At 40.6% G+C, this 18,578-nt stretch overlaps 1 protein-coding gene across 5 annotated transcripts in view; it reads left to right on the forward strand.

Moving 5' to 3' along the window:
* Positions 1 to 18,578, forward strand: part of Frem1 (FRAS1 related extracellular matrix 1) — a 369,630-nt gene that overhangs the window by 227,884 nt on the left and 123,168 nt on the right. For all 5 annotated transcript variants that reach the window (XM_004838313.3, XM_087183903.1, XM_013069744.3 and 2 more), the window contains 4 exons: positions 9,263 to 9,732; positions 14,214 to 14,308; positions 16,621 to 16,922; positions 18,259 to 18,455. In XM_004838313.3, the coding sequence (XP_004838370.1) occupies positions 9,499 to 9,732; positions 14,214 to 14,308; positions 16,621 to 16,922; positions 18,259 to 18,455 (828 nt within the window). In that variant the 5' untranslated portion in view covers positions 9,263 to 9,498. The remainder of the gene's footprint in view (positions 1 to 9,262; positions 9,733 to 14,213; positions 14,309 to 16,620; positions 16,923 to 18,258; positions 18,456 to 18,578) is intronic.

The following is an 18,578-nucleotide window of genomic DNA, read 5'->3' on the forward strand; positions in this document are numbered from 1 at the left end:
GATTGAACTCTGGACCTTGCGCTTGCGAGGCAGGTGGCGGAACCACGGAGTTGAGTTCTTTATATACTCTAGATATCAGTCTTTTGAGGAATACCTCGCAAAAATTTTTTTCCCATTCCATAGGTTGTCTTTTCACTTTTTTGGTTGTTTCTTTTGGGGTGTGGAAGCTTTTGAATTTTATATGATCTCATTTGTTGATTCTTTGTAATATTTCCTGGGCAACCAGGGTTCTGTTTAGAAAGTCATTGTCTATGCCTATGTCTTTGAGAGAGTTTTACCTAGTTTATCTTTCGGCATATTAAGTGTTTTCGTTTTAACATTTAGCTCTTGGATCTATTTTGATAATAATTTAGTACTACACTGGGAGAGATGTGCATCTAGACACAATCTTTTGCCTGTGGAGAGCCAGTTTCCCAGCAACACTTACTAAAGAGGCTGTCTTTCCTCCAGTGTATGTTTTTGGCCCCTGTGTCAAAGATCAGAAGTTGATTGTGTCTGGGGTTGCTTCCACATCCTTTGTTCTGTTCCATTGATCCCCATGTCTGTTTTTGTGCCCATACCATGCAAACGCTGTTTTTAATCACTGTAACTTTGTAATATAACTTCAAGTCTGAGATTGTTGATGGTCCCTGCTTTGCACTTTTACCTAGGATTGCTTTTGCTATTCTGAGTCTCTTCTGGTCCCATAGAAATTTTAGGATCGGGGCGGAGATTTAGCTCAGTGGTTTCGCCGCCTGCTGCTCAAACACAAGGACCCGAGTTCGATCTCCGGTACCAAAAAAAAAAAAAAAAAGAAAGAAAAAGAAATTTTAGGATTGTTTTCTCCAGTTCTGTGAAGGGGGCTGTTGGAATTTTGACTGGGATTGCACTGTCTGTACGTCAATTTTGGAAAATATGTATGTCCATTTTGACTGTATTGGTTCTGCCTATCCAGGAAAAGAAGATATCTTTCCATTTTCTGATGTTCTCTTTGAGCTCCCTTTTTAGGGTACTATAGTTTGTGTCATAGAGGCCTTTCACTTCCTTAGTTAGGTTAATTTCCAAGTATTTAGTTTTTCTTGGTGCTATTTTGAATAGTATTTTTTCCTAATTTCTTTCTCAGTGGGTTCATTATTGGAGTAGAGGAAAGCCATTAATCTTTGTGTGTTGGTTTTGTATCCTGCTACAGTGCTGGATTTGGCAATTAAGTCTAGGAAACTTTTGGTGGATTTTTTTGAGTTTTCCAGGTACAGGATCAAGGCATCTGCAAATAATGATAATTTGGCTTCTTCCTTTCCTGTACATATCCCTTTTATTTCTTTTTCTTACCGAGTTGCTCTTGATAATGTTTTGAGGACTGTGTTGAACAGGAGTGGTGATAGCGAACATCCTTGTCTTGTTCCTCATTTTAGAGGGAAAGCTTTCAGTTTTCCCCCATTTAATATGATGCTGGCAGTAAATTTGTCATACATGGCTCTTATGAGATTGAGACATGTTCTTTCTATGCCTATTTTCTTCAGTGTTTTTTATCATGAAAAGATGTTGGATTTTGTCAAAGGCTTTTTCTGCTCAGAGACACAGAATATTAAATGTCATTCTCAACAGGGCATATCATTACTATTTGTTACTGAGAATTTTCATTCATTGAGAAGCTGGAGCACAGCTGGGATCCAGGTTTTTTCTTATGCACAGAATATCTCAGACTACTGACAGAAGTATCACATTTACATCAACATGAAGAATACATGTTCCTATGTTTAAGCTAAGTGTGTAACTATGCAATAAATACAAGTACACATTTCTCCTCCACCAAATGAAATGTTACTACCTTATTTTCTTCTGTTTGGGAAATTTCTTTCTTTCTTTTTTTTTTTTAGGAAATTTCTTAAGAAAGATAGTTTGGATAAAGTAAACTTTATCCTAATAAGGATAAATTCAAAGCAGGGAAGATTTCCATTTTTCAGAACATTTTTCACACGTTCTTACTGACTTGCACAGCTTGCTAAGTTATACTTGAGCACATGGTTTTCACATGAAGGAAAAAGACGGTAGAGGGAAAGCAGAACCGATTGCAGGCGAAATGTGAGGATGTCAGAGTGCTGAGAAACAGCAAGCAAGCAAGCAAGCAAAGACAGGATTTTTTTCTACTACAGAATCAAAGTAAGGTTGGAGTGGCTGAAAACCATTTTATAAGCTTCCTTGGGGAATCTAGCTTCCACCTCCAACTGCCCCCAATAGTTGTGCTGGTGTGTGTCCACGGCAGCAATTAGAGCAAGCCGTGGGCAGATGTTTCCTGAGGCCTGACTTGGCCTGCTGTTGAGACCAAGAGAATGACATTCTCAAGATGTACTATGCTTCCCATTAAGGCTTTGTTAAGTAAGTATTGGCTGCCACTGGGATCCTAATTCTGAATCAGGGACAAGACAATCACCATCATCTGATTTGTGGGGAGATAAAAGACCCATTGTCACCTATGAAATCACATTTGATTTATCGTCTTGATTTGGTTTGCCACTGTTCCGTTTTTCTTTCCTGTTCTTTCTCTGTCAGTTCAGCTGAATTCTTTCCTTATTACAATGTTCACATACTTGGTGTTTCCAACACCAAGGGAAAAAATACAGGAGCAGAGTTAGAATATAAATAAAACACAAATAAAGCACACTTAAAAAAAATCTCTGTGGCCCGTAATTCTGTAGCCATCATTCAGGCTCTGTTGAGTGAAGGATTAAGTTCATTTGATTTTGAATTTGTAAATTGCTACCCCTGCATTCTTTTTTTCCTTCCCAATTGTGTTGCTTCCAGTTGCTTTTGAAGTATTGGGATTTTAAAAATTGTGTATCCTGTCTAAAGAGTAAGATCAATGAAACAAACCCTGCTTGATATTTATTGAGCCTAATTTTGCCACCTTCACAAGGCCCAATTCCTGCCATTTTGTTTTTCCTGAGTGGGTATTTCTTTGATATATTTTGTAACAATAATGTTACATTTGGTTGAGGCTTTATGGTTAAAATATTTCCACAGTGATTGTTTCATTTAGTCTCACAGGGAAACTTTTGAGAAGGCAAGGTGGGCGATCCATTGTTGAAAGTGAAAATAGCTGTGAATAAGCATTAGGATTACAATCCAGAGCTTCAGAATTCAGCTCTAATCTCTCCACAACACTGTGCCACAGGGAGCCAGCACAGAGACAGATTTTCTGCTTAGCCTCTTATCTCTTCCTAGAAGATGGGCATCAGGACAAGACCTTTACCGTATCCCACAGTTAAACCCCAGAAGCTATTAGCTAAGAAGTCACAACCATTAACTGAGGGGGGACTAAAGTAAATTACTACAAACCCCTGAAGAATAAGGTGATTAGTAAAGGCGTATGAAGCAGGAGGATCACAAGTTTAGTGACTTCTGAAGATCCTGTCTCAAAATTCAAAAAATAAAAAAAGGGCTAGGGTTGTAGCTCAGTGTGGGCTTGGGTTTAATCCCCAGTAATGCAAAACAAACAAACAAACAAATGTATTGTTAGATTTAGTCATGAGTAACAACAATTAAAACCTCCAAATAATGAACTAAACAGGAAGGTTTAAATTCCTTACCACGTAAAGTTCTGGAGAAATAGGTGGATATGGTCATTGCTTTACAAATGTCCCAGGGACTGGGCTCCTTCTGGCTTGCAGCTCTGCCAGCCTCAATGGCATGGCACATTTCCCTTGGGCAAAGGAAAAAGACCAAGGACAAACAATACCTCTAAAAGAAAGTTTCTCAGAGCTGCCGTGTGACATTTCTTCTTAAATTCTGTTGTCCAGATGCTGGTCATATGGCCACAAATAGCTGCCAGAGAGACTGTGTTCTGGGTGAGCGGGTACCCCGTTAATGTTTCTTTTTCCACCAAAGGTGGAAGTGGATACTGTGGGACAAAGAGTCATTCTTGCCTTTAATAGATGTTGGAAAACAGGTAGTAAGTTACCTTATGAGAAAAGAAGGAGGCGTTCACTATATTATTTTTAAAATTTGTTTGAAGGGATCTTATTTTGTATTCTAATTTGCTAAGATGAAACAGAAGATTTGATTATTTGTTTCATTTTGGTTCATACTTCGTTTCTTAGATATTGCTAAACCAAACATGTTAAAATTATGAAGCACAAATTTGTGAATTACGGCAAAGCCTCTAAGATAGCTTCCCTTCCACAGATGTTGATTTACTCACGCTGTGCCCAGGTCTGGCTCCACACATGTGAACGCAGGGCCCTGCTATGGCTGCTGCCAGGGACAAGAGATAGAGCTGGTCTAGAGATAGGCCAACCAGTGGGCCCAACATGTGCCAAGACCAGAAATCTGACTCTGCAGCAAAGCTCTTGCTTTTTTTTTTTTGGTACTGGGGATCGAACTTGGGTCCTTGTGCTTGCCTAGCAGGCGGCGAAACCACTGAGCTAAATCCCCAGCACCCTGCAAAGCTCTTGTTTTATGTGTCCTCGTAGAACACAAGACACCAGCTGTTGCTGAGTGGGTGGCAGGGGAAGAGAATTTCGGCACAGCACACATAGACCCACCTCTGCCAAGGACTGTTTTAGTAGAGTTCAGTGTGCGCTGCTGCCTCACCCTTTGGGGCTGGGGTCTGGGTGAAGTGTGCGGGCCTCTCTCTCTTTGGTTTCTTCTGGGATTCACAGTCTTCCCACTAGGTGAATGGCCACACCCAAGAAGAAAGATATAACTTCCCTTTGTCCCTCTGTCCCTTGATGGTTAGTACCAAGTCTCTAATTATGCTGATGATATTCTTTGTGTTTTGTTTTGTTTTTGTGAGACAGGGTCTTGCTCTGTAGCCCAGGCTGCCTTTAACTCACTATGATTCTCGTGTGTCAGCCTCTCACATGCTGCCACCAGGCCCAGCTCTGCTAATGATATTCTTAAATTTATTTTCTGTTAAGCAACATGGTGAAATAATAATAATTCATGAGACTATGAGACTGATTTATTTTACAATGGCCTTTGTCAGTGAATTACTTAGTATACTTATGTCCATAAAAACATTTTGTTCATAAAAATATTTATTTTTAAGTTCTCTACAAACATACTTTCAAAAGACCTTTACATATAGTCAAATTTGCTTTTAAGTTTCTCTTTACATCACACACACATAATTTTATACAAATACACATATGTGGTTTTTGTATTGTTGATTTTTTTTTTTTTTGGTACCGGGGATTGAACTCAGGATCTTGTGCTTGCAAGGCAAGGTGGTGGAACCACTGAGCTAAATCCCTGGCCCTGTATTGTTGAATTTTTAACTGCATGGTTTTCCATTTTTTTTTTTAATTACTCTTTTAGCTTGGAATGTTAATAACAGAAATACCACGGACCGGGTGGCTTAAATACCAGAAGTTTATGCCTCACAAACCTAAAGGCTAAGAAGTTCATGATGAGGGTGCCTGGAGATGCCCTTCCCGAGAACGCTGCCTTCATGATCTCACGTACACCCCCCACAGTGGGGTCAGGGCTTTCACAGGTGCTTCAGTGAGGATGAGTGTGGAGCGCAAGTACCCAATCTGGAGTGCCCTTCCTGCTCTCCTTTCTCCTCTGCCCATAATAATACATCACCCCTTCCAGGTAATCCCTATTAATGACCTAAGGCTCATCAGTCCGTATTTTTATCCATGCCTACATCATGATATACAACACGTACCTCCCCATAAACATCTGTAAATATACACAGTTGCAGCTTTTATTGTTATTTACCAAAGGGAAGCAAAACATATATCTTTTTCTCCATTTTGCTTTTTTTAAAAACACAACATCTTGTGGAAAGTCCTCCAATGAGTGATAAAGGTCTAAATCAAATCTCAAAGGCTATATTATATTCCCTGGTACAAATACATCTAAATTATCCAGCCATTTCCTTGCTGGTGGGCATTTGCTCTGTATGGAGTTTTGTTACTATGAGCAAGGCTGAAAGTGACACCCTCCTCCTCGTTTATCTGTGTTGGAGAAGAGGCTCAGTGCTGCATGGAATGATGAGACAGAGTGTAGCACCTCAGTCTTCATATCTCTTCTACTTTAGTGTTTCACCCGAGGTGCTGCCTGGGTAAGACTAGTTGGCTCACTAGCCGATTTGTCAGAAAGTCTCAAAGTGTGACATTTTCCGGAGTCAGTAAACTCAACTTCAATGTTCTAGGTACAGAAAATGGACTTCATCCATACATCTCAGGACAATCTGCCTTTTTGGGATAACTTTCAGACCCTGAGTTCACATGACATCTGGATCCATGACTGATGGTGCTCACTTACAATGACAGTTCTTTCTCTCTGTTAACATTTCCGATTAAACTGTAGCCCTATATAGGGGAACTCAAGGTATTGGCTCTCCAGTTTATTCACTCATTTGACAAATACTTATTGATATATCAGGCACTGGAAAGTACTAGGGATAAATCTATGAATAAAAAATAAAAACTTCATCTCCATGAGGGAAATGTTAACGAGCAATATAAATAAGGAAATGTTTTCATGGGTCTCCGAAGCCCGTCCCCTGTCTCACGGGTTCTGTTGGCACTCAAGAGGAAGGAACTTCTAGATGCTAGGATGCTGGAATTGTTGGCAGTCACCCTAAAGTCTGATCACCACAGAGAACCAACAGAGATTTTTGTCCGTTTGAGTGTACAGAGTGTGACAATGTCAGGAACAACCACAAAGTCAGAGTTGCCGTTAATTTAGGGAAGACTAAAAAAGAAGATCGAGCGTTTGATTTTGACTACTCAAAGAATGGGATGTAGGCACCTCATCACTGGGTGTGGTGGTGTACACCTATAATCCCAGCTGCTCTGGAGGCTGAGGCAAAAGGATTGCAAGTTCAAACCCAACCTGGGCAGTTTAGCAATTTAAGGAGATCCTGTCTCAAAATAAAAATTTAAAAAAAGAACTGGGGTTGTTTTTCTGTGCAGTGGCCCTTGGTTCAATCCCTAGTTTCTCAAAAGTAAATTTATTTATTTATTTATTTTTAAATGGACTGGGGATGCAGAGCTCAGTGGCAGAGTGACCCTGGGTTCAATTCCAGTGCTGGAAAAAAAGGGGAGAAGGAGATGTGTATGAAGATGTCAAGCAGAGTCGAATACGTGAGTCTAATTTGAGGGGAGGTCCATGATAGACTGACAGGTTTGGGACTCATTAGCATGTAAGTGGCATTTAAAACCAAGAAATGAAATCACCATTTAATGAGGGTAGATATTAAGACAGTCCGAGGATTAGATGCTAGGGTCCCCCAAACTGAAAAGTCAGGTAGTAGAGAAAGAACCAGTGAAAGAGACTAAGTGAGATAAGAATGCAGGAGGGGTGGGCCCTTGAAGTTTTTCTGTGTTGAGTCATTTAAATCTCAGAAAGGAAAGTTTTCCCTGCCATCTCCCAGTTTAGGGAGATAACCTGCTTATCGTGTTGCCTCTCCCATCCTGGAATGGGTTACTTTTCTGTGTGCTCTTGGGCACTAAATGTAAATGGAAAGAAGATTTTACTTTGCTGTGAAAGTTTAATGACCAAATGTGCATTTTTGCACAAATAAGCTAACACAATTCCGTGTGTGTGTGGGCAGCATGGTCAGTGGGAGTGTGTGAGCAGTTCCATTCTGAGACTAACACCATAAAGGAGGCCAATCTGTGAAGCATGCACCCCTCCAATGACACAGCTCATTCATTGCCTCCAAAGTGAGGGTTTCAAGAGTGACACAGGAATGTGACTTCCCTAAATGTATTAGAAGTAGATAATAGAGGTATTTTAAAAATCAGTACACATTTATTACTAATCAAAGGGGTAATCCTAATTAAATGAACACTTTGAATATAGTTGCATATAAAATGTTTGTGATGAAGGTAACTGAACACAACAGTGAAGGAAGAGAAAAAGCGATTTGGTATGGTGATTGCTTATCGAAGTGAGCATTTTCATCTTCTCAGTTAATTCCCATCCAAAGTGATGATGGGGTTTTCATTCTATTTTTTCATAGATGTGAGAACTGGGGACATAGTTCATAGTAGTTCCTACCACTGATTTTCCGTCTTCCAATTTTCTTACTGTTGCACTTTCCTTCTCATCTCATGGCTGGTGTTGAACCATTTATAAAATAGTGCATAGTCTGAGTTTTTCTGCTGTCAACTGTAGTTTCTTCAAACTTCTCTTCTAGGTTATAAGAAAACCGAACTTTTCAAGGTGTCTCAGTTTTTATGGTAAGGTTTTTGCTGCAAAATCTGGCCATTGTCCCCGTTTTTTGAATAGCCACTCCCACTTGGCTTCCTGACCATGTTCACTGGGATCTTTCTCCCCACCCCAGCCACCTTCCTACCTGCTGTGGGGTGGTGGCCACGGTGGGCACTGGCATGTGTGTGGAATGTGGGGAGCAGGATCTGGTCAGAGGAGTGTGGGGTCACAGAGGCATTTTTAGGAACACCATAAAATGGACATTTATTTTAGTATTGCTGTATTACATAGAGAAATTTACTAAAATCATTAAAATCCAAGGCTTTTCTGTGGGCCAAACAAACCACTGTTGCATACTTGGAATTTAAGGATATATTTCAATACCTTTGGCTTTGGATAAATATTTTCAGTTCTACAGAACAGAAAAATAATCACAGACTTCTGAGTGGTTAAAGTAGAAACAAAGCCTCCATTTGTCTAAACTGAGTTCATTGCAATTAGCATTATCAGTATTGTAAATATACACTACACACATTGTGCCTTAGCTGTGTGTATTGAAACTATGTCACGGGGTTCATGGGCCGCTTTACACATAAATAAAAACTTGTGTGCTTGCTTAAAAGACAAATATTCTTTCCAGTTTCCATCAAGTGTTTCTTAGGTGTCTTCATTGCCTGGCAAAGTCAGTCCATGTGACAAATGTTAAGCTTGTTTCTTAGTAGGGTTGTATTGATTTAAAATTAATTTTCAAGCAGTGTGCAAATAATCCTATTAGTTCCTTGTAACAGAGCAGAATGTATTCTCCGCTTAACAAACGGGGAAACCGAGGCAGAGCGCTCAGAAGCTCTCTGAGCTGGGAGGCCTGGGGGTTGTGGACCACACAGAGGACAACTTGGACGGGGGTCTGCTGCGTCTGGAAGCAGCAGCTACAACAGGGTAATGAATGGCTGCCTTGCCTTTCAGATGGGCCTGGAGGTCAAGTTAGTTTATTTGTTTTTAATTTAGCTGAAATTATGGGCTGGTTGAAAGGTCCCTTTGTCTACAGTGGTCTTTAGAATAGCAGGCAAACCCGGAGGTCTCTCCCTCTTTCCCCAAACCCTTCCCTCTCTTCCAGGATTAGCGAAGCACTGGGGAGGCACATTCATTTCGCGGTGGCGTTGTCAGGAGCGATCAGCGAGTTTTATGAAAAGCCCGGAATTGCCTGAAATGCCTCCTTGTCTGAGCCTGAGATGAGAGGGGCACGGTGAGACCTCCCTGTGTGACCCCGGCCCTGCCCCTTGGCCCTGGGAGAAACCCCGGAGGAGGAGGCGCCTTCCTTGGTGCTCGCTGGTGCTGCAGGCAGGGCCCGGCATGAGCCCTCCAGGCTGGAGTGCGCACTGCGCCCTGGTGCTCCCCCTGCTCCTGCACGCGACCCATCCCACCTTCGTCAGCCTAAACCGCGGGCTGAGGGTGACCAAGGGCAGCTCGGCCTTCCTGTCAGCGGAGGACCTGCAGTTTGCCATTCCAAGAGAGAAAGACGCCTGCAAAGTGGAAGTCGTGGTGCACGAGCCCATAACCCAGAGGGTTGGGAAACTCACTCCTCAGGTGGGTCACATCTGAGTCTCTGTTCAGGAGAGTGTGTGTGTGTGTGTGTGTGTGTGTGTGTGTCTGTCTGTCTGTCTGTCTGCCTGTAAGAGAAGCAGGCTGAGATTCAAACAGACACCATGGGTGGGTAGCCTTCCGAAGGCAGAGTGGGCAGTTCCCTGTCGGGTAGGCTGTGACCGGTCCTATAGAAGTATTCGTGCCCACAATCATTGACAGAGTGCCTTGGGTAAGAGACCGAGATTTTCAGACATTTTAAGGACATACCTGTGACCCTCAGAATAGCAAAGGTAAAACACGAAGGCATTTTCATTTCATTTATTTATTTATTTTTTGGTACTGGGGATCAAACTCCAGTGCTTGAGTGTGCAGGGCAGGCGGCAGAACAAGTGAGCTAAATCCCCGGCCCTGGCATTTTCATTTATTAATGTCACTTAGGTGTTCACTTGAGTAAGGGAAGTAGAAATGAGATGTGAAGAACTCTAAACATTCACAGTTCTTCAAAAACGCTTGCATAAATATTTTCCCCTTTCATCAAAACTCCAGGGACCTGCTTATTAAGGGTATTCCATGGTCACTTCTTTTATAGGATGAAGTCACCTTCTAAGTTTGTATTTTTGTATATTGCTTTTGCTTAATACATACACAATAGAAAGTTGCTTCTGGTTTGGTTACTTGTTCCTACTGTGACTTCTCTTTGCTCCCAAGGCAAACAGTCTTGAGAGTATGCAATTCTAGATGCAGCTGCTACTCCTGGAAAAATGTACCAGTCCAATTGCTAAACCATGAACATTATTTCTTCTCCATTTAGGTACAGATACATATATTATAAAGTTACGTATGGTACTACTTCATGTTGTAAACACTGAACAAAAAGAATTGGGTAGATGCTAGCTCAGTGATATCTGTAGATATTTTATTTACCTAACTTAAAGTTATGGTCCAATTCTGAAACACCTCCGAAGTTCATGGAAAGGGGTCTCATATGAGGGCTATTCCTGATGTCGTGGTAACCAGATGTCTCCCTCTAGTTTTCTGAACCCTTGTAAGACTTTTTGAAGAGTTAAAGAGCTTCAGATGGGTATCTAAAAGTGTTAGAATACAATAATGTTGGTGGATATTGTAACATTGTCTTCCCAAGTGTTTGGTAGTTGCAACTTCTTCCCACTTTTCTCTCAACATTGCTTGCACTCTGAAAGTGTGTATTAGGGCACAAGGAGATCCCAGGTGCAGTAAACAGGATGGCTAGGTGATATGAGTAACCTTAACAGTGGGAGCCTGAACTACAGGGTCTGAGATCAAAAGCAAAGTATAAATCCTTAGAATTTTGAGGAGCAGTAAGAAAGAGCCCCGATTTTAGAGGACTGGTAGCATACTTTTTTTTTTTCTTCTTGAGACAGGGTCTTGCTATGTAGTCTAGACTGGCCTTGAACTCTATGTAACCCAGGTTGTCCTAAGACTCACTGCAATCCTCCTGCCTCAGCCTCCCAAGTGCTGGGATTACATGTGTGTGCCACCAAGCTCGGCTGAGTTTAGAGGACTGGAAACTTTGATACGACAGGGCAATATATTTTTTAAAGGTGTTCAATGCTTATTTAGGAGTGAGGCCGAGTAGAATTACTTTGGGGGAAAAGAAGAAACAAAATCCCCGCTGACAGCCAGCAGGGGCAAGCTCTCTATGCTGTCATCCAGTATATCTAGCTGGGACCCCGGGAAAGCAGAGCCCACGAGCAAAACCAAATCCCTGCTGTTTGCCAGTTTCTGCTCTGAGAAGGCAATTTGGAGAGGATCTGTTGTCACCTATTCTGGCCTCTGAGGATGATCCTCTCTCTGGCCCAGGCGGCCTGTGACTTCTGACACTCTGAGGTAATCACGAATTGCCTTGTTATACACTTTCAGTGATGTTTTAATGGTTTGGATCCTTTGGCCTGCTCTGAGGCACTGGGGAACAAAAAGGGATCCAGGGGACTGGAACTGGGTAAAAAAAAATGTGATCCCAAGGTCTGAGGGTCGGAATAGACCTCCAGTCATCTCCATCTTAAATTTTCTCTGATTTTAAGGCAAAAAGCTCATTATTAGGAAGATAACAGGGAACAGAGACAACAAAATGCCTGGCTGATGTAGGATATGCTCGACTAGGAAAAACCCTCTCCATACTGATCCTCTAGTTTATTGCTGCTCATTTGAGAAACTAGAATCTCCTCCTGGATGTTCACTGAGTGTATTTCCAAAGGTGAATATGATACTCCAAACTGATTGGCATCATCTAAAGTGGGCATGTGATTTATATCTTCTAAAATTTACTTTATGCCAGAAGAGCCCATCAAAATGTGAGGTTTCATCATCATTTTACCAAATATTAAAATTTTGCCATTGAAAAATTTATACTGTGGAAGAACTTTGCTTCTCAAACAGCTTGGTGATTATTCCTTTTTTTTGAAATTCTGAAATTTAACAAAAACAAGACTCCCAAGTATTCTGAGCCTGAGGGGAATTTTAGTTTGAGTTTTAACCTAGGTAGGCTTAACCCTCCCCAGAGATTTATTATTTAGAGTCTTTGAAATTAAGCATGGCAAGTGCAGTGTGTGTGTGCGTGCACACACACACTCACATGCATGCATGCACACACACATGCACACACAGCCTAAACATTGTTCTTTAATAGAATTTAATAGTAAGCCAAAAGCTAGGCTTATGTCAACTCATTTCTAGAGAGACGACAGCATTAACAACACCCTGCTGTGTAATGAACAGTTTCATGTGATTTGCACAGAAAATGTTTTGTTTAACATCTGTTCAATTAGTGTTTTCATTTCATTACTGAAGTTTGTTTTAGAATCAACAGGTTCATTTTCCTATTGGATGTTTGGAAAGGGGCTTCAGGGAGTGCGTGGCAGCACCTTCTGTCTAGATAACCCCCTTGGTATAGGCAATTAGACGGGGTCAGTGGCAATATGTTTGCCTTGTGTTTTAGGAAAAGACTTCCCCATAGCAGCCTTCTCACACCTGTCCCAAAGTAAGAAATTTCCCAGGTGGAAAAGCACCCCAGTTTAGCCCTGAGCTTGCCCTTTTGAATAGGAAATACAGCAAGCAGTAAGAAAATTTCTCTAGTTTGAACCAGTTTACTGTTATTAAAGTGAGTAATGAGTTAGGAATGTGTGACAATTTAATTATAAATTGTAATTGAAAAGCAGTTGAAGTGGAAAAAACAAAGCTAGACAGTAATTAGAAAAGGATTTAGCTCTCCTTTGTTTTATTTAGTAAATTTATGGACAATTATGGTTGTCGCCTTTTATAAAAGGAAAGCATATTATGAAGCACAAAACAGATGTTTCTTTTAACGAAGCAGATTGTCTCTTTATTACCACAACTATTTGTCAATGATATGGGGAAGGACTTCCCTTTATCTCCCTCCTACTTGTCAGTTAAAAAGGAACCCGTGAGATCTGTGGGACAAGAAAATAATTTATATTAGTGATAGAGTTTTCTCAGGTGCATTATGTTTTCTGAAGATGTTTGAAACTGCAAAAGGTATAGACACCATGAACTGTACAGTGAGGATGTGTAAATATCTTAAAGGTATTTCTCAAAATTCTATCTGGTCCAGCTTGCGTAGAACGGGAGTCAGAGGGGGTAGAAAGACTTTTCTTCAAAAACTAGCATTCCCAAACTAGGTTAAAAAAAGAAAAAGTAAAAAAAAGGGTTCTTAAACTAAAAGAGTAATTTTCTTAATAATTCTGAGGTGATACAGTTAATCATAACTGTATCTGAACAGAGGAGATCGTCTTTGGAACTCTGTCTCATCAGCCATCTGTGCCATTACATTACACAACCAATCAACATAGTCTTTGTGACTACATGGGAAACAACTCCAGATCACCTTTGACTCTGAATAGTGTCCGTAGTCAGTAGCTTCATCCCCCGCCCAGGGATCGAACGCAGGACCTTGCGCTTGCGAGGCAGGCACGATGCCACTGAGCTAAATCCCCGGCCCGTGGCTTCATTTTTAATATGGAAATTCTATCTGGAAAAGAAAGACGTGAAGGAAAACAAAAATATACAGAACAAATACAGCTTGTTTGTGGGTGGGATGATGCATGCTTTTTCATGCAGATGCAGACACACACCTAACTCAATTTCTTAGAGAGAAAATAAGATTTTGACAAATGGACCCATATTTTAAGAGCAGAATGTCTGTGAAAAGATAATTATTTTGAGAAGTAGTCATCCCTTAATTCATTTTCTTGACCTGCTTGGAGTTTTGTAATTTAGATATTCTTAAAACAAGACACAGCTGTACAAGCAGGAGAGTGAGTAGGAATGGGGGTAGGGTAGAGATTATTGTTGGTCTTTAAAACACACAGACACACACTTTCACACCTCTAGCAAACCATTGTTTTTCCAGACAGCACTTACAGCTAGAAAAAGTGAAATTTCGTACCAATTTTCTCATAGATGTTTATCCATTTCTTCAAATGAACTAGGTCTTTGACTGCCATTTCCTTCCCAATGAAGTAAGGTATACTCACAATGGTTGCCCAATTCTTGATGAAGACACCGTGAAGCTTAGAGTTTACAGGTAAGTGGCACAGGAGTATTGTTTATTTCTTGCCAGATAATCATTCTGTGTGTTTTTGAGGCAAGAATTGCAGCCAACTTTCAATTATCTTCATTTGCATAATCTTCACTGGGGCTTTTCCACAAATTATTCATTCTTTTTGCTTTTAGCACTTTTATACAGGTTATCTCTAGTATTTAAACCCATCACTTATGGGAAATAGAAATTACAAACTACAAATTCTTAATGAGAATCAGGTAAAAAATATACTCCAAAATTAAGTGAAATTCTTTTTAATTACTGGCTGTCTAAAGAAATGCAATCTTTCATTTTTAAAAATTAAACAATACAGATGTGTTTAAAATCAATCATATAATTAAATATAGAGTGACCATATGACCAGTAATTCCCCTTCTAGGTACTCAAGTGAAATAAAATTCTAAGTTTATAAAAAAACTTGTACATGACTGTTCATTGCAGCATTGTTCATAACAGTTAGAATATTGAAAAACTCCAACTGATAAATATACATTCATGCCATGAACTATTATTTAGCCATACTAAGGAATGAAGCCCTGCTTAATGCTAAAACATAAGCAAACCTTTAAAATATTACGTTAAGTGAAAGAAGCCAGGTACAAAAGAACAAATGTTGTGTGGTTCTATTTATATGATGTGTCCAGAAAGCCATAGAGACAAAAGTAGATGTGTGCTGCAGCAGGCAGAGGAGTGACTACTAATGGGTCACTTTTGGGGTGATGAAAATGTTCTGGAATTAGATAGTCACGATGGTGGTATAACTTCGTGAATATACCCAAAGCTACAGAGTTACACCATGTAAAAGAATGAATTTCACGTATAGGATCATAGATCAATAAAATTAATTTTAAGGTTATCATAGTATTACTGATTTAATTAAAGCAACTGAGAACTCAGTGTAGGTGGAGTAGGCCTTTATAGTTTACTTGTCTTTTATTACTCTTGAGAATATTTGTTTAAAATATGTTGGTGTGAATTTCCTTCAATCACGAACTAATGCAGAAGACTTTTGAGGAAGACTTTGAAACATTTGTGACCTCCTACTGTAGGTAAGGCTCTATGTGGGGATAGGAAACAAAAGGATGAAGATACACAGACTCGTCTGGTGTTCGTGATCTAATGCAAAACATGGGCAGATAATTAGGAAGCAGAGCCCCAAGTGCCAAAACAAAGGCACAGAACACAGAGTGGCAACCCAGAATTCCTTAGAAAGCTATAAAGTCAGCAGACAGGGATGTTTGATCTTTCCAAAACTTTAGAAAAAACTTTTTTCTAAAACTTTTTAAAAAAAAAACAACTGACTTCAAAGAGCTTGCCAGGAAGGGCTGAAAAGTCAATGAATTCTAATTGATCATTTCTTGAATTTCTAGGGGCAGGAAAGTTTGAAAAGTACACATGAAGGGCAGGGTTAGGGGAGCCGGGACAGCTCTTGGTCTTGAGGACCGTGAAATAGACTATTCAGAGGAATTGTCAGCAGAGGGTCAGAGAGCATGTTTATTTCCCTCTTATCTCTCTCATAGCCCTTTTAGCAAGCTGTGGGACTTCTTTATCTCTCAGTTTCCTCATCTGTAAACTGAGATTGACAATGCCTGTTATAGATTCTTGTACAGATTGGACAAGATTCTGTTGTAGAGTTGAGCATAATGCCCAGACCGTAATAAAAGCATATCTATTAGGGATTGCATTATTAATGCAAACTCATCACTGATTTTTTAAATAATGGCCCACCTCTGTTAGCATCTGCAAACACAGAGATCAGAGCACCCTCGGTACTCTGAGCACAGTCACTGGGGGTTGGAAGGGATGGCAGTAACAACTGCTGATCGATTTTACACAGCAAGATCTGAGCTGAGCACCCAAACTAGTTAAATGATCACCCATTTAGAGGCATTTCTGAAGAACAGAAAGGCCATGGTACTTAAGAAACCCTTCACCCTTCAGTCCTGAGTTAACACTGAATGCATAAATTACACAGGCTTTGTATTCTTCAATTACATGTGTGCTGGAAGTGAGACGTTAAGGTCTCTGCAGTCATTAAATAGCAGTGTGGATGCTGAATTGAAAGCAGGTATTGAAAGATGGATGTTCAGAGGGGGAAGTGGCAGGAAAAGGCATTAAATTTAAGGAAAAGAGAAGAGCTGTGAATAGGTTGGGAGTAGGGCATGAAATAAAGTTCAAACTCCACTTGATGTACGAATTCTGTGGAGGTCAGTCTTTAAGTTTCAAGCTAAGTGCACAGGGGTCAGAAGTATCTGAGAACAGTAAATATTGCTTTTGCTTTGTCCTGTCCACAGATTTACCGAAACAGACACCTTCATGGAAACCTTTGTTCTGCGGGTCTATCTCCTGGAACCAGACTGTAGTGTCATCCGGAGGAGGAGCCGTGTGCTGGAGGTGTCTGAATTCTATGGCCTGTCCCAAGCAATTGATAAGAACCTGCTCCAATTTGATTATGATGGGACGGCTGGTCTGGAGTGCACTGTAGAGCTGGACCCCATGAGAACTCATCTGCCAGCTCACGGCCAGATGGTCGTGGTGGAGCCTCAACCGGAAGAACCTCGTGGAGATCAGCCACACAGTTTTTTTCCTGAGTCCCGTATGATATCCTTCAATACTTATCAGAATGTTACTAAAGCTGATCAGAATATCCAGGCAGTCATCTTCCACTATGACAAAGATTTCTGCTGAGCGAGTGCAACTTTTGGCTGGTTGAAAAGTGTAGAGTAGTGATTAAAAGCCTAAACTTTGGAAGCAGAAAGACCTAGATTTGAAAATGACCTCTGCTATTTATTTCCTGTGTTTTTTTAGTTTTTAACTGATATGAGCCAATGTAAGTAGATAATAGCTGCTCCATAGGGCTGTGTGAGGATGGGAGTAAATGAAACTACACACACGCACACACACAAACACACAAAGCATGACACAGTGTCTGACTCAGAGTAAGTACTAATCACTTGACAGCTGTTATTAATAGCAATGGCAGCAATAGTGAGAGTAATTTATTTATATTTCCTTAAGTATTGTTGGACTATGATCTAGTTTGAAGTAGAGCTGATAGGCAACAGCCATAGTTTAATTCAAGGAGAGTTGATGGATAATGTTTCTTCTGTTAGTCATCCAGCCAATACATTGTGGGCACTTCCTATATCTATAAAAGTGTTCTTCCATAGGAAGTGTGCCAAGAAATGTACAGAATAATCATAGCTGTAAATAATAGCTTGAATTTGGGCAGAAGTTTACAGCTGAATGTGTGCTTGAACAAACATCTCATTTGATCTTTTTCTTCTGATTAAGAAATACATTATCTATGTTGTACATCAGTGAGACTCAAAAAATAAGTGGTCTATGAGTATCATAGACCCAACAAGAGTGAGAAATGCAGTTGGGCAGAGACATGAAGACTCCTGGGGAAATAATTATGGTTTTCAATGAGACAAAGAAGGGTGATTTGAGTGGTGACAGAATGTTTAAGAAAGGGTTTAGGAAGAGACACATTGGATCTAGAAGGATACACAGGATTTGAGTGTATTTGAGGATCTGGGTGAGTAGAACTGTCTTGGGAAATTGTGTGATGGAGCCACAAGGCTGATGTTTTAGAGGGAGGATTGGAGCTGGACTGGGGAAGTCCTACAGTGAGTCATCGTCCCATTTGTCAGCAGTGTTCACATAACCAGAAAACACATTTCATTATCTTTTATCTCAGAGTTTTAGCCATTAAGGCTTGGAGAGCCAACTGGTCAATTATTCTCTTCAGTAAAGGAAATTATCAGCTTTCAACATAATGACAGCCCACTCAGTGAGTAGCTAGAAGGTGTACATGAGTGTGCTTGGGCAGTGAGAAGGAATAGCATCCATGGGAGGAAGGTCTTTTGTTCAACTTTTACAGTAGTTGTATTTAAATGGCAATCCTAATGCCACACTGTGCATTCTAGAACTGGAAACAGAACTGAAGTGTCCAGGCAGAAGCTGTACCCTGGGACTGAAGAAAATAGGAAGTCTCAAAGTGAGCTGTGAGGAGTTCCTGATGATGGGGCTTCGTTATCAACATATGCACCCTCCTTCTCCCAACATCGATTATATCTCCATCCAGCTGGACCTTACAGACAGCAGGAGTAAAATGCTTTACAAGGTAGAGTCCGGCTATATGTCAGGTCCCCAGCTGATTGACAGGAAGAGAGCCACCTCCACGGGGGAGCTCATGCTGGCTCCTGTGCGAGTAAAAGTCCTGTGCTATTAGGGTGGAGCTGCCCAG

The sequence above is a fragment of the Heterocephalus glaber genome, unplaced genomic scaffold (genome assembly GCF_053883595.1).
Source record: "Heterocephalus glaber isolate CG9 unplaced genomic scaffold, H.glaber_assembly_v1.0 deba00001481, whole genome shotgun sequence".
Lineage (NCBI taxonomy): Eukaryota > Metazoa > Chordata > Mammalia > Rodentia > Bathyergidae > Heterocephalus > Heterocephalus glaber.